At 44.1% G+C, this 21,124-nt stretch overlaps 1 protein-coding gene across 2 annotated transcripts in view; it reads left to right on the top strand.

The window, feature by feature from the left end:
- Positions 1-21,124, top strand: part of PALM (paralemmin) — a 98,323-nt gene that overhangs the window by 48,670 nt on the left and 28,529 nt on the right. For both annotated transcript variants that reach the window (XM_056518008.1, XM_056518009.1), the window contains exon 2: positions 16,414-16,459. In XM_056518008.1, the coding sequence (XP_056373983.1) occupies positions 16,414-16,459 (46 nt within the window). The remainder of the gene's footprint in view (positions 1-16,413; positions 16,460-21,124) is intronic.

Genomic DNA, 21,124 nt, shown 5'->3' with positions numbered 1-21,124 from the left:
GTACCTGACACTCCCTATGTCTACACCTGCTCTAGGACCTAAGCCTAGGTGGAATGGACATCCTGAAAAGGACGGTCCCCCCCCCACTGGAACCTAGCCTGCACTTACTACTCTAACCCTGCAATATGCTATCTCACTTACTAATAATAAAAGGCTCTGAGCATGCTAGAAACCTTCCTTGTTTTCTTTTTAGGGGCGAGTAATAAAATTTATTTTATGTGCTAATTTCTGTGAATATACAGTCATAAGTGTCCCATTCATCACTGCCCCCTTATCTCTGCCCTGCGTGATGTAGTAATTAGTATCCCTTCATGTTTTAAAGTAAAATAGAAATACTGTATTACTTATCTCCGCCTCCATTACTGCGTTGATCCCCTGTTCTGCCTGCGGTGTTAAGCAGTAGATGTCTTTGGTTGGCGCACCAATCTTCAGTGTGCGTGCCATAGTTACCTGAGCAGCTGGTGTCACTAGACCACCACAGCCAATCAGAAGCCTCGGCAGTAATTTGAGATAAGCATGGGAATGAAGGTGGAGGTAAGTAAAACTGATTTCTTTTATTTATTTTTTTAAAGATAGACAACCTCTATTGGAAAGGGTGCCACTATGGAATCCTTAGTGGGATTTGTCAGGGGCATACATAGAAGAAAGAGGGCCCTAAATATTCAAAAGGGCAATTATGGCATCTGAATACACTACCTATGTCTAAGTTTGGCTTCCCTCAGGGAAAGGTTAGAAAAGTCAGATCCAAGTGAAAAGCTGATTTGATCATTTAGGGCTATTTTGGCAACAACACAGGGGCCTACAGCTAATCGAACTGACTGTGGTTGCATTGTAGCCCATAAGTTGGTGAGACAGTTGTGGTGGCCCAGTACGGGAGTTGTTACCCTGTACGCTTGCTGCCCTGTCAAGCAGCCTCCCTGCAGTATCCCCCAGGCCCCCTTACTTCCCCTTAAGGGTTAAGGTCTCTGAAGTCACTGGTCACCTCCGTGGGCCTGGCTACACTGTATGGATGGTACCATCTGTCACTCAGTAAAGCTACTGTTGTCCGTAACTGTTGGAGCCATTATTGCCCCCCGTGCCTTGCCCAGGATCCAGCGGTATACCTTCGGGTGATATTGAGGATAAGCCATGCCCTGGCGTCATGAATACAAGGGGTTAAAGTCATCTGCCCCTAGGGTAATTCCGTCTGCCCTGCATCACACTCCTTATCACACAGTCATCAGAGATCAATCCAGGATGGGTTTCTGGTCATGTTTGTGGGAAGACCGCATGCATTTTTATTAGGTGCGGATGCAGGCAGAGCTAAACTGTGATCTCAGCCTTTAGGCTAGAGCTACACAACGACTCTGCTACACAACGACTCTGACCACACTACTTGTGTTGTGGCTCAGGAACCCGTTTCACGCTACCTACATTGCAGCTGATTAAGGTGAATGTGGTCATGTTGTGAAATCCATGACACCTCAGCAGCACCCATCAGACCCAGTTATAAGTCCAGTGTCAGGCAGGATCAGGTACTGTGTTGTAGCTATATTTTATACCAGAATCCACAACACCTATGTGAACAGAGCCTTACTTTGATCAGCAAGAAGATCAGTATTTTTCATTCCTACAAGTAAAAAATTGGGAATAATAAATCAAATCTTGAGTATGCGGTCTTAGAGCCACCCCCTGGTTTGCCTTATTATGGGGCACATATTGCTGGGCACAGCAAGTTTATAAATAATATTCCTGCGGTATTATGTATAACAGTTTATTAGAGGACTTAATAGTCAAATACGTCTAATATTTATCTGCATATAAAATATTGTGTTAAGTTAGTTAGTAGACATCAAAAGTGTTGGAATCCTAACATGAAAGAGCCTCCTCCAGCCTGCAGCATATTCACTTGTGACATTTACTGATTTTTATGTTCTTGTGTTGTCTACATCCTTTATATGTGGCGCATGTGCAGTCCTGGCGTGTGTGTCCTTCACTTCTACATCAATGAATATGCTTTTAATGGAATGAAGATAATGGAGGCTCATACAGTGTCTCCCCTCCCCCACTCTCCCTGCTCTCTGGTATCTCATCTTTCTCTTCCAGTCATCTTGATCACTGTCAGTGTTGCACTGACCATAGTCATAGAATGTTGTCTTTACCCTTTAGTGCCCGACCTCTATTTGTCTTGCTGCCAAGCTGCTGATGCCCACCTTCACTAGCAGATTTCTCTTTCTGGGATTATCTTGTTGTCGTCACCCTCTCCCTTAGTTTAGTACTATTCCAGGCCATATCTCCTGCTACGTCTCATGATCACATCACATGGACCCCTGGAGCCTCTGGTATTAAAGTTTGAGTATATGTCATTACCATGTGTGCAGCATGACCCGACACCTCCCTGGCTGCTGCATTAACCCCTGCATCACAAATGCACTGCTTGGCTGCAAGGTCATAATTCCTAAAAATAAATAGATTCAGATAAAAGGGAATGTATTATCAAAAAAATGACCGATTTTCAGTTTCAATACAATATTGACATTGAACAGACTTTATTTTTAATGTTTTTTTTTATTCTTTTTCCATATACCACTATTTAAAATAAAATCTGTAAAAATCACTTTTCAGTAGTCTTCTCCTTCATCTTTAAAGGGGTACTACCATGGTGAGACAGTTTGTGTTCCGTGCTTTATCTCCCGTAGTTTTTTTTATTTTATAAATGTGTGTCTAGTTTGTTTTGTCTGACCTTTGTTGTTTGGAGGAAGTCTGTTAGTTTCAGCTATTTCCTGCTCATGCCGACCCCTTTTTTCCCTTTTATTTTTTTACTTTGCGGAGTTTCAGTGATCGTTTTGTTATCATGGGGATGGGTTCCGTGATTTGAGCCTGCCTTCTCTGTTTTGCTTCCCGCCACCCATCTGTTTATTATTAGTACTTTCGTTCTGTGATCCTCCTTCTCTGCCTGGGACATGATCAAATGACTTTACAGCCTCGTTTTCGCTCAACCAATGAACATTCCATAAAGTAATGTGACTTTAGCAAGCCTTGTTTTGGAAAACTCTGCAAGGTTTTGCGAAAGTCATGTGACTTTTCTGCCTTGTTTCCGCAATCAAATGATCCTGCCAGGCTGTGATGTGAATTTTGTGCTGCACCAATTACGCATCGTGCGCAGCGCATGCGCAGGTGCATGAAGCTGTTCCATGGTAGCTAAAGGAGGATCACGTGTTACAAGCCAATAAGAACAAGACAGCAACAGGGATGGGAAAAAAAGACACAGATGGCAGACTAAATAATGAAGGAGGGCAAGCCAGGGGCGGACACCAAAAGGGAGTAGGAAAGGCCAAAGATGAAAATAGGGAGGACACAAAAGAAGAAAAAAAGACGCACGGGCGGTATGACCAAATAGGTGTATCACAGTATTTTTGTAACTTATGGCGGTTCCACGGTATTTCTTTCACACACCCCCCCCCCCAAATCATGTGACCCGCCAGCGCTGTTCTGCTCCCGCCCCAATTATGTTACCCGCCAGCACTCTTCTGCTCCCCACCAATTAATGATCAACCCAGTGGGGTACTACTCACATATGTCACCCGCAAGCACTGCCCTCCTCCTCTTTGTTGGGCGCCGCCGGCAATATAACTCTATACTGTACAGCCAACGGCTGTCCGGGCATGCTGGGAGTTGTAGTTTTGCAACAGCTGGAGGTCCGCAGGTTTGAGACCACTGCTGTGCGCTGTATACCTATGCCCGGGCTGCAAAAGATAAAGAAAATAAACTTTAACTTACCTACGTCGGCCTTACGCTGGAGACCGGAACGTCGGACAGCCGTCAGCCTATCACCGGCCGCATCGATGTCCCGCCCCGGCCAGTGATAGGCTGAGCCCACTGTCATGTAAAAAGCTCTGGCCAGAGCTCCTTACATGACAGTGGGCTCAGCCTATCACTGGCCGGGGCGGGACATTGCTCCGGCCGGTGATAGGCTGACGGCTGTCCGACGTTCCAGTCCGAAGGAACAGCGTGTGGCCGACGTAGGTAAGTTAAAATTTATTTTCTTTATCTTTTGCAGCCCGGGGAGTTGTAGTTTTGCAACATCTGGAGGTCCGCAGGTTGGAGACCACTGGCGTGCATTATAAAGTTCCAGTGCCGGCAGCCCCCAACAAAGAGGATGCGGGCAGTGTTTGAGGGTGACATGTGAGTAAATTTACTCCAGCTCAAACATGGAGCAGAAAAAGCTACTACCTAAGTAAAAAAATAAAAATTTGCTTACGTGAAAGAAAATTATCAACAGGCTGAAACCAGTTAATAAATTAGTCACACATAAGCAAAAAAAAAGTAAAGAAAAAAGTAGTAAAAAAAAGAATACATAAGCAAACATTGATAAATGTCCCTCATGGCTCCCAGATCTATCAGTCAAGGCCATTGGGACAAGGAGAAGCCACCAGTCACTGATAAGATGACTAAGCCCTGTCCCCAGTCCCAGTGTTTCAGATTAATCATAAAACATTGTTATAGAGGAGCATGTCCCTGTTTAATGCTGCCCGTAGTAAGGGCAGCATGAAAGTGATGACTAGTTCCCTTTGAGTTTCCCATACTGTACACAGAATTGAGACTTGTGCAAAATACCACATGCTGGCTATAGTTTAGTATATACTATAGTTCAGTATTCCCCAACCTCTGGCTCTCTAGCTGTTGCAAAACTACATGTCCCAGCATTAACCCTCAAAGTTGATCGTGGCATCTAAAAGTGGTTAATTCCCATTGCCAGTTAGCTCAGTGGGCTGATCGGGACTGCCATGGTTTTGCCGATAAGCTGAGAGGACGGGGGAAGGTCTCTTACCTTTTTCCTCGCCGTCCAATCATCGCTTTATTGCTCCATGCAATGTCCAGACTATAAAAATATAAAGTTAATTAAACCACATGGTCAATGGTGTATACGTAAAAAAATCCAAAGTCCAAAATTGCGCATTTTTGGTCATTTTGTATATCCTAATTTTTTTTTATAAAAAGCGATCAAAAAGTCTGACCAAAACAAAAATGGTACCGATAAAAGCTTCAGATCACAGCGCAAAAATGAGGCCTCAAACCGCCCCATATGCAGAAAATAGCAGAAAAAAGCAGAAAAACGTTATAGGGGTCAGAAGATGACAATTTTGAACATACTAATTTTGGCGCATGTAGTTATAATTTTATTTTTGTAGTAAAATAAAATCAAACCTATATAAATTGGGTATCCTTGCGACCATATGGACCTACAGAATAAATATAAGGTGTAAATTTTACTGGAAACTGCACTGCGTACACGGATGCCGCTAAAAATTACAAAATGGCTTTTTTTTTTTGCCCCGCAAATTATTTTTTTCGGATTTTGTTGTAGATTTTATGGTCAAATTATTAATGGTTTTACAAAGTTAAATTGTTGACGCAAAGAACAAGCCCTCATAAGGGTCTGTAGGTGGAAAATTTTAAGTGTTATGATTTTTAGAAGATGAGGAGAAAAAAACTAAAGTGCAGAAATGAAAAATGGCCAAAGAGGGAAGGGGTTAAGATGCACCACAATTCATAAACCAACCATGATGACTCTAGCGCATTTGAAGTCTATCTGTTGCATTGTCTGTTGTCGTAGACAGATTGGTAAATCAGGACCAGTGTTCACTGATTATAGCAATAGCTGGGATCTTCCTTAAATTGTGAAGATTCCTGTTTAATTTGTGACTTTAGCTTTTCAATCCAACTGGTGCCAGAAAATTTAACAGATTTGTAAAGTACTTCAATATAAAAATCTTAATCCTTCTAGTACATATCAGCTGCTGTATGCTCCAGAGGAAGTTGTGTAGTTCTTTCCAGTCTGACCACAGTGCTCTCTGCTGACATCTCTGTCCGTGTCAGGAACTGTCCGAAGCAGGAGGATGTTTGCTATTGGGATTTGTTCATATTCTGGACAGTGCCTGACATGAAGAGAGAGTTGTCAGCAGAGAGAACTGTGGTAAGACTGGAAAGAACTACACAACTTTCTCTGTAGTATACAGCAGCTGATAAGGATTAAGATTTTTAATAGAAGTAATTTATAAATCTGTATAACTTTCTCTGGCACCAGTTGATTTGAAAAAAAAATTCAACTTTCTGCTCAGGCGATGTAGATGGGAAGGCCCCAGAGTAGGGTCACAAGTAAAGTAGAGTTTATCTACTATAATAAAGATATGTGTTCTGCAGACGGGCAGTCCTACATCATGCCAACACACTTTGTTCCATACACAACACATTCAGATTCACCTGTTTGATAAGTGTTCCAGGAATTTTTTTATATGCCTGTGACATTTTTTCATTTCCTGTATTTGATCATTTTTCATCCTGTGTAAGGGCCGGTTCACACTACGTTTGTAGTGCATGGGTGCCAGATCCGGTTGGGAGGAGCGAAAACCGGACGGAACCCCATTCATTTCAATGAGCCGACCAGAGTAAAAACGCTGACTAAGGTCGGCTAATTTTTGCACCATATACACTTCTCTAAACAAACCTAAAACCATGGTATACCACAGTTTTAGGTCCGGTGGAAAAACCAGCGTTTGACTCCGGTCGACTCATTGAAATGAATGGTGTTCCGGCTGGGGTACGGGAGCGGACAGTTTTCGTTCCTCCCTACCGGATCCGGCACCCGTACACTACAAACGTAGTGTGAACCCAGCCTAACACTTGCAGATAAATATTTATATTAGTGTGAGAGGGATGTAATTGTATAGGGGAGAAGGTGGCAGCACTAGTGGGAAAGCATTCTCCACCAGCAGCTCATAACAATGGAGGACTCCCCTAGTGCTAGAAGTAAAGAATACTATAGGGGTGAGAACTAAAGAAAATGCTAATTCAATAATATTCCAGGATTATACTTCATAACTATATATTTTAGTTTTTTTTTAAACTATTTGCAGTAAAAGGAGGAGAAGAATAACACTGCACATCCAGTAGAGGGCATTATTTTCCACAGATGTGTACTACATCTGTTTTTTTTGTATTTTTGTATTTTTTTTTGTATATCTGTATGTCTATGGTACAAAACAGTATTTCAAAAAGGAAAGCGCAAAAGTAAAGGGCTGTAGTTAAAGTAACATCAGTGGTAAATGGCCAGTGACTAAAAATCAAAGCAAAACTATCTTAGTCACCCATAGCAACCACTCACAGCCCAGCTTTCGTTTTTTCAAGAGCCAATTTTGAAATGTTCTTACACAGTGTGACATAAGATGGCGGCACAGAGGCAAGGAGAAGCATGAATGGCGTCTTTTGTGACAGTACTTTCAGAATAGTCTCAAAAAATGTGCTCAGCATAGAAACTGCATTTTACATTGGGTGAAGCACAGTGTATCCACTGGGGTTTTCTTGTTTATGAGAAAGGTCTGGGCCACTAAAAGACTTTAGAAGAGACAGTGAACAGGATTTAATCTGTGTAGAAGCATAGTCCTGGAATGTCAACCAGACTGACTAGTATGTGCCACTTACCACATTATGGCATAGTGCTACCTACCACACTATGGTCTCCACTATAGGTAGACATGGTGGTGCTGAAGCGAAGTGAAGGCCCACTTGGAAGGTGATTGGGAGAGCAGACCGTCACTTCCCACAATCAGACACGTATCCGCTATCCTTCCGGCTACGAGTTTCAAAGTAAATCGGCTTGTGTGAATACACCCTAAGGGTAACATAGTAAGGCTGGGTTCACACTATGTTTTGGACACACAGAGACTGGATCCGGCTGGGGGGAGTGAAAACCGAGCGCTCCCGTATTCTAGCCGGACCCGGCCTCCATCTCATTCATTTGAATGAGCTGACCAGAGTCAGATAGTGACTCCAGTCGGCAAATTTTTGCCCTGTAACCAGTTTTCTGACCGGAGCTAAAACCATGGTATACAGTGGTTTTAGGTCCGGTCACAAAATGGGATACGGGGCAAAAATGACCCAGCCGGAGTCACTATCTGACTTCCATATGCTCGACTTCCAGCTTCGATACGGGAGCGTCCGGTTTTCACTCCGCCCAGCCGGGTCCAGTCCCCATATGTCCAAAACGTAGTGTGAACCCAGCCTAACATAGTTTTGTGAAATTGAAAAAAGACAAGACTCCATCAAGTTCAACCTGGAACCCTACTGTGTCGATCCAGAGGAAGGCAAAAAAAACCTATTGGGCTGATACTAATTGCCCCATGACAGAGGAAAAATTTCTTCCCGACACCAATATGGCGATCAGAATAAATCCCTGGATCAAAGTTCTGTCCTCATATATCCTATAACCTGTAATATCGCTTTCTAGAAAAACATCCAGGCCCCCCTTGTACTTGTTTATTGAGTCAGACATCACAACATCATGTGGCAGTGAGTTCCATAGTCTAACTGCTTTTACAGTAAAGAATCTGTGTCTGTGATGATGGTGAAACCTTCTTTCCTCTAGACATAGAGGATGCACCCTTGTCATGGTTACTGGCCTAGATATAAAAAGATCACTAGAAAGATCTCTGTACTGTGCATTCATATATTTGTACATTGTAAGGGACTGCCCCTAAAATGTCTTTTCTCCAAACTAAATAACCCCAAGTTTGATAACCTGTCTTGGTACTATAATCCGCCAGTAATTATTTTTGTCACCCTCCTCTGCACCCTCTTCAGTTCAGCCATGTCCTTCTTATATACAGGTTCCCAGAATTGGACAGAGTACTCCATATGTGGTCTGACTAGTGATTTATACAGAGGCAAAACTATGTCCCTGTTACAAGCCTCTATCCCTCTCTTGATGCATCCTATGACTTTTAGCCTTGGCAGCCGCTGCCTGGCACTGGTCACTAAACTTGAGTTTACTGTCCACCAGTACCTCTTAGTCATTTTCGGTAGAAGTTTTAGCAAATGTTTTATTATTTAGCACATAATTGTTCATTTTGTTTTTATGGCCCAAAAGCATAACTTTACATTTATCCACATTAAACTTAATTTGCCATGTCTGTGCCTAAGCCTTCACCTTCCCTAGATCCCTCTGTAATATTATGTCATCATTCTCTGTGTTGATCACCTTATTCAGTTTATTGTCATCTCTAAATATAGAAATTCTACGCTGTAATCCCTGTATTGACCCCTGTGGTACCCCACTAGTAACTGTCACCCAACCAGAGTAAATTCCATTAATCGCCACCCTCTGCCTTCTATTACTGAGCCAGTTTCTAAGCCATTTACATATATCCTCCCCTATACGTTTACCCGGATGGGTTACAAGCGTGATTCCTGCTGTTGTTCCGAAGCCGTTCTCAGCAGATTACACTGACTTCAATGGGGTCTGCTGAGGCTTTTAACCAATCTATTTGAATATACCCTTAGGCTAGGAGCACATGTTGTAGATATGCTGCAGATTTTCTATAGCAGAAAATGTGCAAAAGGCAGAAGTGGCTTTATCTGGAAGGGATATATCAATAAAGATGTTATACTTCCCCCTTCCAGCTGTATCCACGTCTGCTGTGTCTCTGCAATGTATGGCCCTACCTATATAACACCATGATGTTTAAATGGGCCTTTAATCCATGAGATCTTCAGATAATAAGAGGCGTGTGGGTGTCGCTCATTAAACTGTCTGAATACAATGATAAGATTGCTCTTCTATTGTGTGGGTTTAATTAATATCTATACACTTATCCGTTTAACTGGAAAACAGGAAATGAAATCATGGGACTTTTTTTTCTAGCAGGTTGTGGGTTTGTGTGTGAGTTGTTATGACAATGCACTGACTTCAGCTGTCACCACTGACATCAAACACGGCATCCTCTAGGCCAAAGTGTATAAGGCACTATGGAAATTACCAAAGGATTTTACACATATTCTACAGATAAATACCAAGACTATGCAGATGAGTGAACAATCTTTGTACTGCACTGTAGGTACAATATAAGCGCTGAGAAATGTAAATTTTTATACAATAAACAGGAGTTATCCATTTTAATTATCTGCTTAAAAACATAGAATGTGTCGGCAGATAAGAGCCATTCGGCCCATCTAGTCTACAAAATATTCTCAATACTATGAATAGTCCCTGTATGTTTAAAGGGGTACTCCACCCCTAGACATCTTATCTCCTATCCAAAGGATAGGGGATAAGATGTCAGATTGCCGCTGGGAACCCCTGCAATATAGCAAGCTGCACCCACCTGTAACTGCTCCGGAAGCGCTGGAGGGTCTGGCTCCCGACCACGGGGACGGAAGATCGTGACGTCACGACTCCGCCCCCGTGTGACATCCTGCCCCGCCCCCTCAATGCAAGTCTATGGGAGGGGGCGTGACAGCCGTCACGCCCCCTCCCATAGACTTGCATTGAGGGGGCGGAGTCGTGACGTCACAATCTTCCATTCGCGTGGTCGGGAGCCAGACCCTCCAGCGCTTCCCAGCCATTTGAAGGAGTTACACAAGGAAGCGCCTCTTGTCTTTTTATTGCACTGCATACCATTTAGGGATGTAAGAAAAAATCGATTCTCGCGATAATCGCGATTTTTTCATTTGCCGATACAGAATCGATTCAAAATATTTTTGAATCGATTCTTTTAGGGATGTGGAATTTTTATCTGCGGACGCCCGGAACAGCATGTCATGTCCCGGGCATCAGGAGATAAAAGTTCCACATTTGTGGAGCCGGGCAGGCCGGATCTGACACGGCTATGGAGCAGGCTCCGACTCGTGCCCACTCCGTACTATGCGACCCCCGGCTGATTTCAGTAGCCGGGGGCCGCCGCTAATAGCCAGCATGCGGCAATCGCCGCGGCTGGCTATTAAAGGAGTATCCGGTGCGCACTTTTCTCATTTTATCCTATCCAGGCTGCAAAATAAAACGCACTTTATCTTACCTGCCAACGAGCCCCCGGAGCTCCGGTACAGGTGTTCGGTCCCCGGGCTGTATTCTTCTTACTTCCTGTTAGTCCGGCACGTCACATGGAGCTTCAGCCTATCACTGGCCGCAGCGATGTCCCGCCTCCGCTGGTGATAGGCTGAAGCTCCATGTGACGTGCCAGACTAACAGGAAGTAAGAAGAATACAGCCCGGGGACCGAACACCTGTACCGGAGTGTACCGGAGCTCCGGGGGCTCGTTGGCAGGTAAGATAAAGTGCGTTTTATTTTATTTTGCAGCCCGGACGGGATAACATGAGAAAAGTGAGCACCGGAGTACTAGATCGCCACTGTCAAAGCTGACAGCGGCGTCTATTGGGATCTATGAATGCTCCCAGGTGGGCGATATATCGGGATATATCGCGATGTATCGTCACCTAGACGGTATCGCGATATATCGGGATATATCGAATCGCCACACTGGTATCGCGATTCGAATCGAATCGCCAAATTCTTGGCGATTCACACCCCTAATACCATTGGACAGTTATATGGCCTGTTATTTTTTTACTACATCTAATTGGATGTGTAATTGGAAGGGTTACTTTATTGGCCAGTTAGGTGACACATTTCCCTTATGACATCACAATAGGAGGTATTATAACCCCCAGTACAGCCATCTAAGACTCAGTTCCCGCTTGCCTCTTGACAAAGCCACTGGTGTTGTGGAGAAATATGTTGAGGGGGGGGGCAGAGTAAACTGCTTTTAATGTGCCTCCCCAAACAAATGATACACCTGAAAATCACTCTATTGGTGTGCACTTTTATATTGTGTAAAGAGTCCATTAAGATCCCAATCATGAAGCAGAAATAGAAAACTGCACTCACCATTCGTGGTAGAAAACGTCACACGTACAGTATCCTGCGCATATTTCATGTGCAAAATTTTAGTTATTTAGTTTACATTGAACTCTGCAGCTTCAAATCCTGAACATTAAATATGCACATGATACTGTACGTTTGAATACACTCTAAGGCTAAGTTTCCACTTGGTTTTTTTTCTGGCAGTTTTTGGATTTCTGACACTGGAGTTTTTCACCCAAAATCAGAAGTGGATCCATAAGGGAGGAAAAGTGTAAGTCCTTCCTTAATATGTCCTATTCCTTTTGAATCTGGCTTTGGCTCAAAAACTACAGTGGCAGTATTCCAAAAACTGCCAGAAAAAAACCTGGGTGGAAACAGCCACTGTGGTTCACACTAGGGATCGACCGATTATCGGTATGGCCGATATTATCGGCCGATAATCACGATTTTGGGCATTATCGGTATCAGCAATTACCTTGCTGATAAGCCAATAATGCCCCGCCCACCGCACCGCCCCCACCGCACCGCGACCGCCCCCCCCTGACCCACCGCACCGCGACCGTCCCCGACCCACCGCGTCGCACCCCCCACCGTAGTGCTGGGCGGTATACCGGTATGGATCCCTCCCCCACCCTCCGAGTCAATAAAAAAATAAACTTACCCGTAATGGGGGTGGTCCGGGCCATCCATCCTTCCTTCCTTCCTGTAGTGTCCGGCGCCATTCCGGGTGGAGGGTGCACCGGTACGGGCTGTCCTTTTCCGGGGGTCCTCTTCTCCACTCCGGGCAGGCTCCGGCCAAGTACGCTGCATAGATGCCGCTACGCCGTAACGTCAGGTGCGTCGCTGCGCACGGGCGTCACTGCGTAGCGGCTGCTATGCAGCATACTAGGCCGGAGCCTGCCCGGAGTGGAGAAGATGACCCCCGGAGAAGAAGGACAGCCCGGACCGGTTCACCCTCCACCCGGAATGCCGCCGGACACTACAGGAAGGATGGATGGATGGCCCGGACCACCCTGACAGGTAGAGGAGAGAAGCGGGTGGTGGTGGCGGCGGCCTATGGCACCGCAAAAGCCGCTGCAGTGCATTGATTTAAAGCGCCCGCTTTAAATCAATGACCTGCAGCGGTGTCGAGGGGGGATAAATAGCCGATAACTTATTCCGGTTTAAGTTATCGGCTATCGGCCCTAACCTCCACCGATTATCAGTATCGGCCCTAAAAAAACGATATCGGCCGATCCCTAGTTCACACACGCGGATTTTTTTGCGGGTTTTCCACTGCGTATTTGAAAGTGGGCGGGCTCTTCTTTCTCGGCTGTCCGCAGCAGATTTTCCACGGTGGAATGTACACTGCGGAAAATCCGCCGCAAGCCCCATTGAAGTCAGTAGAAACTGTGGCGGATTTTCCGCAGCGTAAATTTCGCCACGGAAAATCTGCTGCGGACAGCCGAGAAGAGCCCGCCCACTTTCAAATACGCATCGGAAAACCCGTTAAAAAATCGGCACGTGTGAACGTACCCTTAATCTTTATTTTCTTTTGTGCACAAACAAACCTTTGCAGTGGGGTGCTGCAGACAAACAGGGGAGTAATCAAAACAACAGCTCTTTTGTACGTAACGTACTTTCTCAAGCAACGTTTTCTACCACAAAATGGTGAGTGCCGTTTTCTGTTTCTGCTTCAAGATTGCTTTTAAAGGGTTACTCCGCTGGAAAAAAAAAAATTATCAACTGGTGCTAAAAATTGAAACAGATTTGTAAATTACTTAATCCTTCCAGTACTTATGAGTTGCTGTATGCTCCATAGGAAATTCTTTTATTTTTTAAATTTAATTTCAGTCAGACCACAGTGATCTCTGCTGACACTTCTGTCCATTTTAGGTACTGTCCAGAGTAGGAGCAAATTCCCATAGCAAACTTCTCTTGCTCTGGACAGTTCCTGACATAGACAGAGGTGTCAGCAGAGAGCACTGTGGTCAGACTGGAAAGAAATTCAAAAAGAAAAGAAGTTCCTTTGTAGCATACAGCAGCTAAGTACTGGAAAGATTCAGATTTTTAAATAGAAGTAATTTACAAATCTGTTTAACTTTCTGGAACCAGTTGATTTAAAAGAAAATGTTTTCCTGCAGAGTAACCCTTTAATGTGTGCATAGCCCCATGATAAGCACGAGTTCTGCAGGCACATGTTGTCAGAGTGTGACAGTGTTTATTAGATATCACATTACAATAGGGGATATTAGCACTTAACTTTTAAAACTTGTGTATGGATTTATAAAGGTAACAATTTTTAGGTACATTGGAAATAAAGGGGTCTTTGTGCATTACCTGTGTGGATAATCTATGGATATATATGACTGCTCTGAACACAACGTCTGCCCGAACAGTTTCTGGGCAGACATTTGGTATTGTGAACCCAGCCTTACACAGTACAGATATATCAGCATTTAGTATTTACTTGGCCCATTAAAGGGGTACTCTTGTGGAAAATAATGTTTTCAAATCAACTGGTTCCAGAGAGTTATACAGATTTGTAAATTACTTCTATTTAAAAAATCTTAACCCTTCCAGTACTTATAAGCTGCTGTAGGCTCCAGAGGAAGTTGTGTAGTTCTTCCCAGTCTGACGACAGTGCTCTCTGCTGCCACCTCTCTCCGTGTCAGGAACTGTCCAGAGCAGGAGAAGTTTCCTATAGAGATTTGCTTATCCTCTGGACAGTTCCTGACATGGACAAGTGGCAGCGGAGAGCACTGTAGTCAGACTGGAAGAACCGCACAACAACCTCTGAAGCATAAAGCAGCTGATATGGGCTGAATGGTTAAGATTTTAAAATAGGTGTATGAAGTATGTGGTGGCCCGGTACAGGAGTTGTACCCCAGTACCCTTGTTGACCTGTCAGGCAACCTCCCTGCAGTGTCTCCTTGGCCCCCTGCAACTGGGCAACTTTTCTTCTGCACATGTTTTGATAAATCTCCCCCATAGTGTACATTTTTTTGCTGTGGTGCTCTGTAAGGAATGCAGTCTGCTGCATTTTCCTGTACAGTTAAAGTGGTATTCCGGGCAAAAATATTTTATTCTATGCAGGGACTGCGTCTCTAGTTTCGGAAACCTCCGGGTTTCCGGGACTGGGGACATGACGTCACGCTATTTATGTCTATGGGAGGGGGCGTGACGGCAGTCACGCCCCCTCCCATAGACATGATTGGAGGGGGCGTGGCGTGACATCACGTCCCCAGTCCCGGAAACCCGGAGGTTTCCGAAACTAGAGACGCAGTCCCCGCATAGAATGTGGGTGCTGCAGGGAGATCGTGGGGGGTCTCAGCAGCGGGCCCCCGTGATCAGAAATCTTATTCCCTATGCTTTGGATAGGGGATAAAATGTTTTTGCCCAGAATACCCCTTTAAATAATGGTATCTTGACACATAATAATAACAAAATAACACAGGCGAATGAGGGTGTATGGATAGGTTAGGTAAAATGTGACAGACAGATAGTTCCCCTTAAATAAAAGCGAGAGAGTGCCCATAAAAAGTGTCATCTAGATGACCACCTAAGTAGGTTTTAATAGAAAAAGCACTAACTTCCTGACTCATTGTTCAGAATATGTTTGGGAGACTTTGTCTCTGAACACTAGCACTACATAGTAGACACAACCCTGTATTGGGAATATGCGCCTGTGTAATAGGAATTGTATTTCCTGGAACCATTGTCCACAGAGACTTCTCCTGATAAGGAATTGTCAGGAATGTAAGTTGGACACATCTTCTTTTTTACCTTAAAGGGGTTATCCAGGAAAAAAACTTTTTATATATATATATCAACTGGCTCCAGAAAGTTAAACAGATTTGTAAATTACTTCTATTAAAAAATCTTAATCCTTTCAGTACTTATGAGCTGATGAAGTTGAGTTGTTCTTTTCTGTCTAAGTGTTCTCTGATGACACGTGTCTCGGGAACCACCCAGTTCTGAAGGAAATCCCCATAGCAAACCTCTTCTACTCTGTGCAGTTCCCGAGACAAGCAGAGAGGTCAGCAGAGAGCACTGTTTCCAGACAGAAAACGACAACTTAACTTCAGCAGCTGATAATTATTGAAAGGATTAAGATTTTTTTATAGAAGTTATTTACAAATCTGCGTAACTTTCTAGAGCCAGAGCAAGTTTTTTCCTGGATAACCCCTTTAAGACTAGAGATTGAACGTTTCTCCATAAAAGCATATTTTATTCAATGTCTACTGAGAACAAAAAGACACTATTGAAGATATACTGGCAAGTATAGAAAAAGCCTACAGAGCTGTAAGTAAGCTTCTGGGCCCCAGGAGAGCAGGGGCCATGTTGCCATTGTGACCCCAATGACCACTGATGTTGCCCACTGTTATTGCTGCCCTCTTACATATGAATGTCAGGCATTTCTTACATTAGCACAATGAACCTTTTATTGGATAAGCATTTTGGGTACAAATTCTTCTACATCTGCTTTGCATTCATAACAGTTTATTAAAAAACATTTTGTTGGCTATTACATAATTATTTCTCCACTATTCTGGATTTATTGAGTTGTTGAGGTTTGTGTGAATAGATTTTTTGGGTGTGGACAATTTTATTTTTATGACTTTATTTTCTCAGTTATTATCCCAATATACTTTCCTTATTGTCTTTTAGCTCTATAAATAAAATAAAAAAAAAAATATATATTTGTGAAGTTATTGTTGGGTTCTAAACTGACCTTTTTGTTTCATTATTGTTCCCAGGATCACTGAATCCCAAAGTCAGCAGGACAGACTGCAGATGATAGCGGTGAGTTCTATATGCTTTTGTATATAAACCACTAAAAATAGATGAAGTCACGATTCTCACCGTGTGGTTTCTTTCATACAGTAGGATGTTGTTGACATGTAGTTCCAGCTCATGGCCTGCAGATGTCACTGCTGCTTTGCTTGTTCCTAATCAGTAAAACTGACTCTCAAAACATGCATTTCTAATTATATTTATTGTTGAAGGGGTACTCCGGTGGTAAATTTTTGTGACTATATGGCATCTTCTTTGTAAGTTTAGTTTTTTTGCAATATACATGTGTTATATGTTTTGGCAGCATTTGTGTGTTTTTCTTACCTGTTTGTTGGGCAGGAAGTTCTGTAGTTCAGAGGATTTTATTTTACTGTTGTCCACAGTTCTAAGTCTGTTGTGGACAAGATGTCATAGTATTTTTTTTTTTTTCTCTGTCTGCTTGAGAGAAATAAACCACGCCCCCTCATCTCATCCAGCTGAGTACACAGCTCCTCCCCTCCCCCTGCTCTGTCTTCTAAGGAGGCAGGTCTGCACAGGAGAAAGAACACAGATAAGAGTGTTATCTGAAGGGGAGGATGAGAAGGTGCACGAGCTGGGGATGTATGGACTGCAGGGGAATAAATCTCATACTGGGAATGATCTCTATATGTGAAGGGGGAGGGGGGACTCCTGAATGACACATGCTGGGAGTTGTAGTCCCTGTTATGTGTGTGTATGCTAGTGTTTACAAACCAGTGTGCCTCCAGCTGTTGCAAAACTACAACTCCCAGCATGCCCTGACAGACTTTGGGCATGCTGGGAGTTGTAGATTTGCAACAGCTGGAGGCACACTGGTTGGGAAACACTGTTCTAGCCTATTCAGCATTCACAACATGTTACACCAGTGTTTCCCAACCAGTGTGCCTCCAGGTGTTGCAAAACTACAACTCCTAGCATGTCCAAAGGCTGTCAGGGCATGCTGGGAGTTGTAGTTTTGCAACATCTGGAGGCACCCTGGTTTGGAAACACTGGTGTATGCCCTACAGAGGTGTGGTCAACTACAACCCATTGGAGACTACAGAGGCAGCATGCTGGTGTTATACCACAGACTGAAGACTCCTGAATGACACATGCTGGGAGTTGTAGTCCCTTCTGTGTGTGTATGACAGTGTATCCCAACCAAGACTGATTATATTAGTGTGCTGTGTATAAGGGGGCCGACCCGGGAAAATAGTAGGGTGGGTAAAGGGCGGAACAAACAAACAAAAAAAAAGGAGCCGCCCCAAACCAGCAAGGCATGTGGCATGCTGGGATTTGTAGTTTTCAGCACAGTCAGAAACAGGAAATAGAAGCAAAGATAGGAAAACAAAGTGGGGGATAAAAAGACAACAAAGAACGGAAATAGAGTCGCCTAAACAAGAAGAATAGAAATGAAACAAAACAAATAGGGTAAGTCCCAAACGGAAAAACACATTGACCACTAGAGTACCCCTTTAAGGACTGAGCCCTTTTTTGCAAATCTGACCACTGTCATTTGACACATGCTGGGAGTTGTAGTCCCTTTTGTGTGTATGACAGTGTATCCCAACCAGGGCTGATTTATATTAGTGTGCTGTGTATAAGGGGGCTGACCCGGGAAAATAGTAGGGTGGGTAAAGGGTGGAACAAACAAACAAAAACAAAAAAAGGAGCCGCCCCAAACCAGCAAGGCATGTGGCATGCTGGGATTTGTAGTTTTCAGCACAGCAAGAAACAGGAAAGAGAAGCAAAGATAGGAAAACAAAGTGGAGGATAAAAAGACAACAAAGAACGGAAATAGAGTCGCCTAAACAACAAGAATAGAAATGAAACAAAACAAATAGGGTAAGTCAAAAACCGAAAAACACGTTGACCACCAGAGTACCCCTTTAAGGTTCAGGATATCTGTAGACTTTGCTTTTTATTCTACAGATTTAAATCCCAGAATAGACTGACTTCTCCCCACCACCTTAAAGGAGTAGTCCAGTGGTGAAAAACGTATCCCCTATCCTAAGGATAGGGGATAAGTTTCAGATAGCAGGGGGTCCAACCGCTGGGGCCCCCCACAATCTCTCTGTACGGGCCCTGGCTCGCTGGTCAGATAGCACGTGTTGACCATCGCACGAAGCGGCGGCCGACACGCCCCCTCAATACATCGCTATGGCAGAGCCGGAGATTGCCGAAGGCAGCGCTCCGGCTCTGTCATAGAGTTGTATTGAGGGGGCGTGTCAGCCGCCGCTTCGTGCGGTGGTCAACACGCCCCCTTCCCGCGAGCTGTCGGGGCCCCATACAGGAAATCGCGGGGGCCCCAGTGGTCGGACCCCCCGCGATCTGAAACTTATCCCCTATCCTTAGGATAGGGGATAAGTTTTTCACCACTGGATATGTCCTTTAAAGTATATTCACATGAGATGACAGTGATGCAAAAGGAGACACACAAAATCCTGCAATTTGTTTTTCTATCTCAACTTCTTAGTAAGAAGAGCTAGGAAAGGCTGTAGGCAGAAACATTGATTTGGATCATATGTGTGAAATTTTTATTTGCCACAAAAAAAAAAAAGCTGGGTTATCCTATATGTTTTGCCAAGGGTTGTATGTCATCATTTCAGTTGACATGTAGTTCCATCTTGTGGCCTGCAGATGTCATTGCTGCTTTGCTTGTTCATATTTAGTAACCTAATCATGTGCAAAAGGAGACCCAGAAAATACAGCAAATCATGTGGTAAATACGGTAACTTATTTGTTATTTTCAGATCTCAACCTATTAGGAATTAGATTTAGAAAATGCTGTGTGTGATTTTTTCCCCTCATTGCCTTTAATAGGCACAATGAGGGGCATTTATCAACCCTTTTACCCAAGTTTTTCTGTCACAAAAAAGTCGCTATTGCGACACCGTGACTTTTCGTGCGACAATCATCTATGCAAGCAAGAAGAGCAAGTTTTGTTTTTTTGACTACGGTACGCAGGTTTGAAAACTTTACTTGGTTTAGTCAGGTATTTATTAACTGCGACAGTCGCAGCTGCGCAATAAAATGTCGCCAAGGCCGTAAAAAATTACTAAATTTACTCCAGCTCCAACATGGAGCAGGAAAAGCTACTGCCGCCTGGGCTCCGACATACTTTCTCCCCGCTACCCTGACTGCGCTACCGGGACACTGCAGTGATTTACATCCCCCCTCTCACCTGCCAGCGCCACGCAACTGCCATCTGTCTGCTAACTGTGGCAAGACTACAAGTCCCAGCATGCCCTTACAGTGAGGACACGCTGGGAGTTGTAGTCTTGTAGCAGCGGGAGCTGAGTGGCGCGGGCGGGAGACAAGGGGGGGATATCAGTGTCCCCATCATTATTAAGTGAGGGTAGCGGGGAGGCCGTATGAGGAGCCCGGGCGGCTGCACTGTAATGTCAGCCCGGGCTCCTTATAACATATACCGGCGCCGCAGACTCCAAAATCCCCTGCTGTCATTTCACATTTCCCGCTGGGTCCTGTGATTGGCCAGGACCAGCAGCCAATCCCAGGACCCAACCGGAACAGTGACATAACATTAGGGGATATAGGAGTCTGTCAGGGGGGGGGGGGGGGGGGCTGTCAGCACCCCAAACCCCCATGCCCCCGCATTTTTCTTTGTTTGATTTTAATAAAATGGTTAAGGAGGCCTTGTGGGGGAGTGTTTTTGTTGTAAGAACATTTTTTATAAACCTGTTGTGTTTTTTCCTTACTTTACTTGACAGGCTTAGTAGTGGAAGCTGTCTTATAGACAGAGTCCATTACTAAGCTGGGCTTAGCATTAGCCACAAAAACAGCTAGCGCTAACCCCCAATTATTACCTCAGTAACCATTGCCACAGGGGTGCCGGGAAGAGCCGGTACCAACAGGCCCGGAGCGTCAAAAATGGCGCTTCTGGGCCTAGGCGGTAACAGGCTGGCGTCATTTAGGCTGGGGAGGGCCAGTAACAATGGTCCTCGCCCACCCTGGTAATGTCAGGCTGTTACTGTTTGGTTAGTATTTGGCTGAGAATAAAAATAGGGGGGACCCTATGCGGGTTTTTTTTTTCTTAAATAAATAATTAAATATAAATAAAAAAAACACATAGGGTCCCCCCTATTTTTATTCTCAGCCAAATACCAACCAAACAGTAACAGCCTGACGTTACCAGGATGGGCGAGGACCATTGTTACTGGCCCTCCCCAGCCTAAATAACGCCAGCCTGTTACCGCCTAGGCCCAGAAGCGCCATTTTTGACGCTCCGGGCCTGTTGGTACCGGCTCTTCCCGGCACCCCTGTGATGTTGGGTACCGGGGTAATAATTGGGGGTTAGCGCTAGCTGTTTTTGCGGCTAACGCTAAGCCCGGCTTAGTAATGGACTCGGTCTGTAAGACAGCTTCCACTACTAAGCCTGTCCAGTAAGTAAAAAAAATAAAAAAAACACAACCGGTTTAAAAAAAAATTTATTACAAAAAATCACTCCCCCACAAGCCCTCATTAACCATTTTATTAACATCAAGCAAAGAAAAATGCTGGTCGTCGAAGTAGTCCACTGAATCCGAAGGAGTCCACAGGATACACGGATCTGTAGAAGAAGTAACAAAAAAAACTAAAAAATGAGTAAGTACATTTAGGGAGAAAAAACAGCATTAAAAAATTTAATAAACACACACACATTATATATATATATAT

The sequence above is a fragment of the Hyla sarda genome, chromosome 1 (genome assembly GCF_029499605.1).
Source record: "Hyla sarda isolate aHylSar1 chromosome 1, aHylSar1.hap1, whole genome shotgun sequence".
NCBI lineage: Eukaryota > Metazoa > Chordata > Amphibia > Anura > Hylidae > Hyla > Hyla sarda.
Note: the sequence above shows the minus strand (reverse complement) of the source record. Positions and strands in the feature narration are given on the sequence as shown.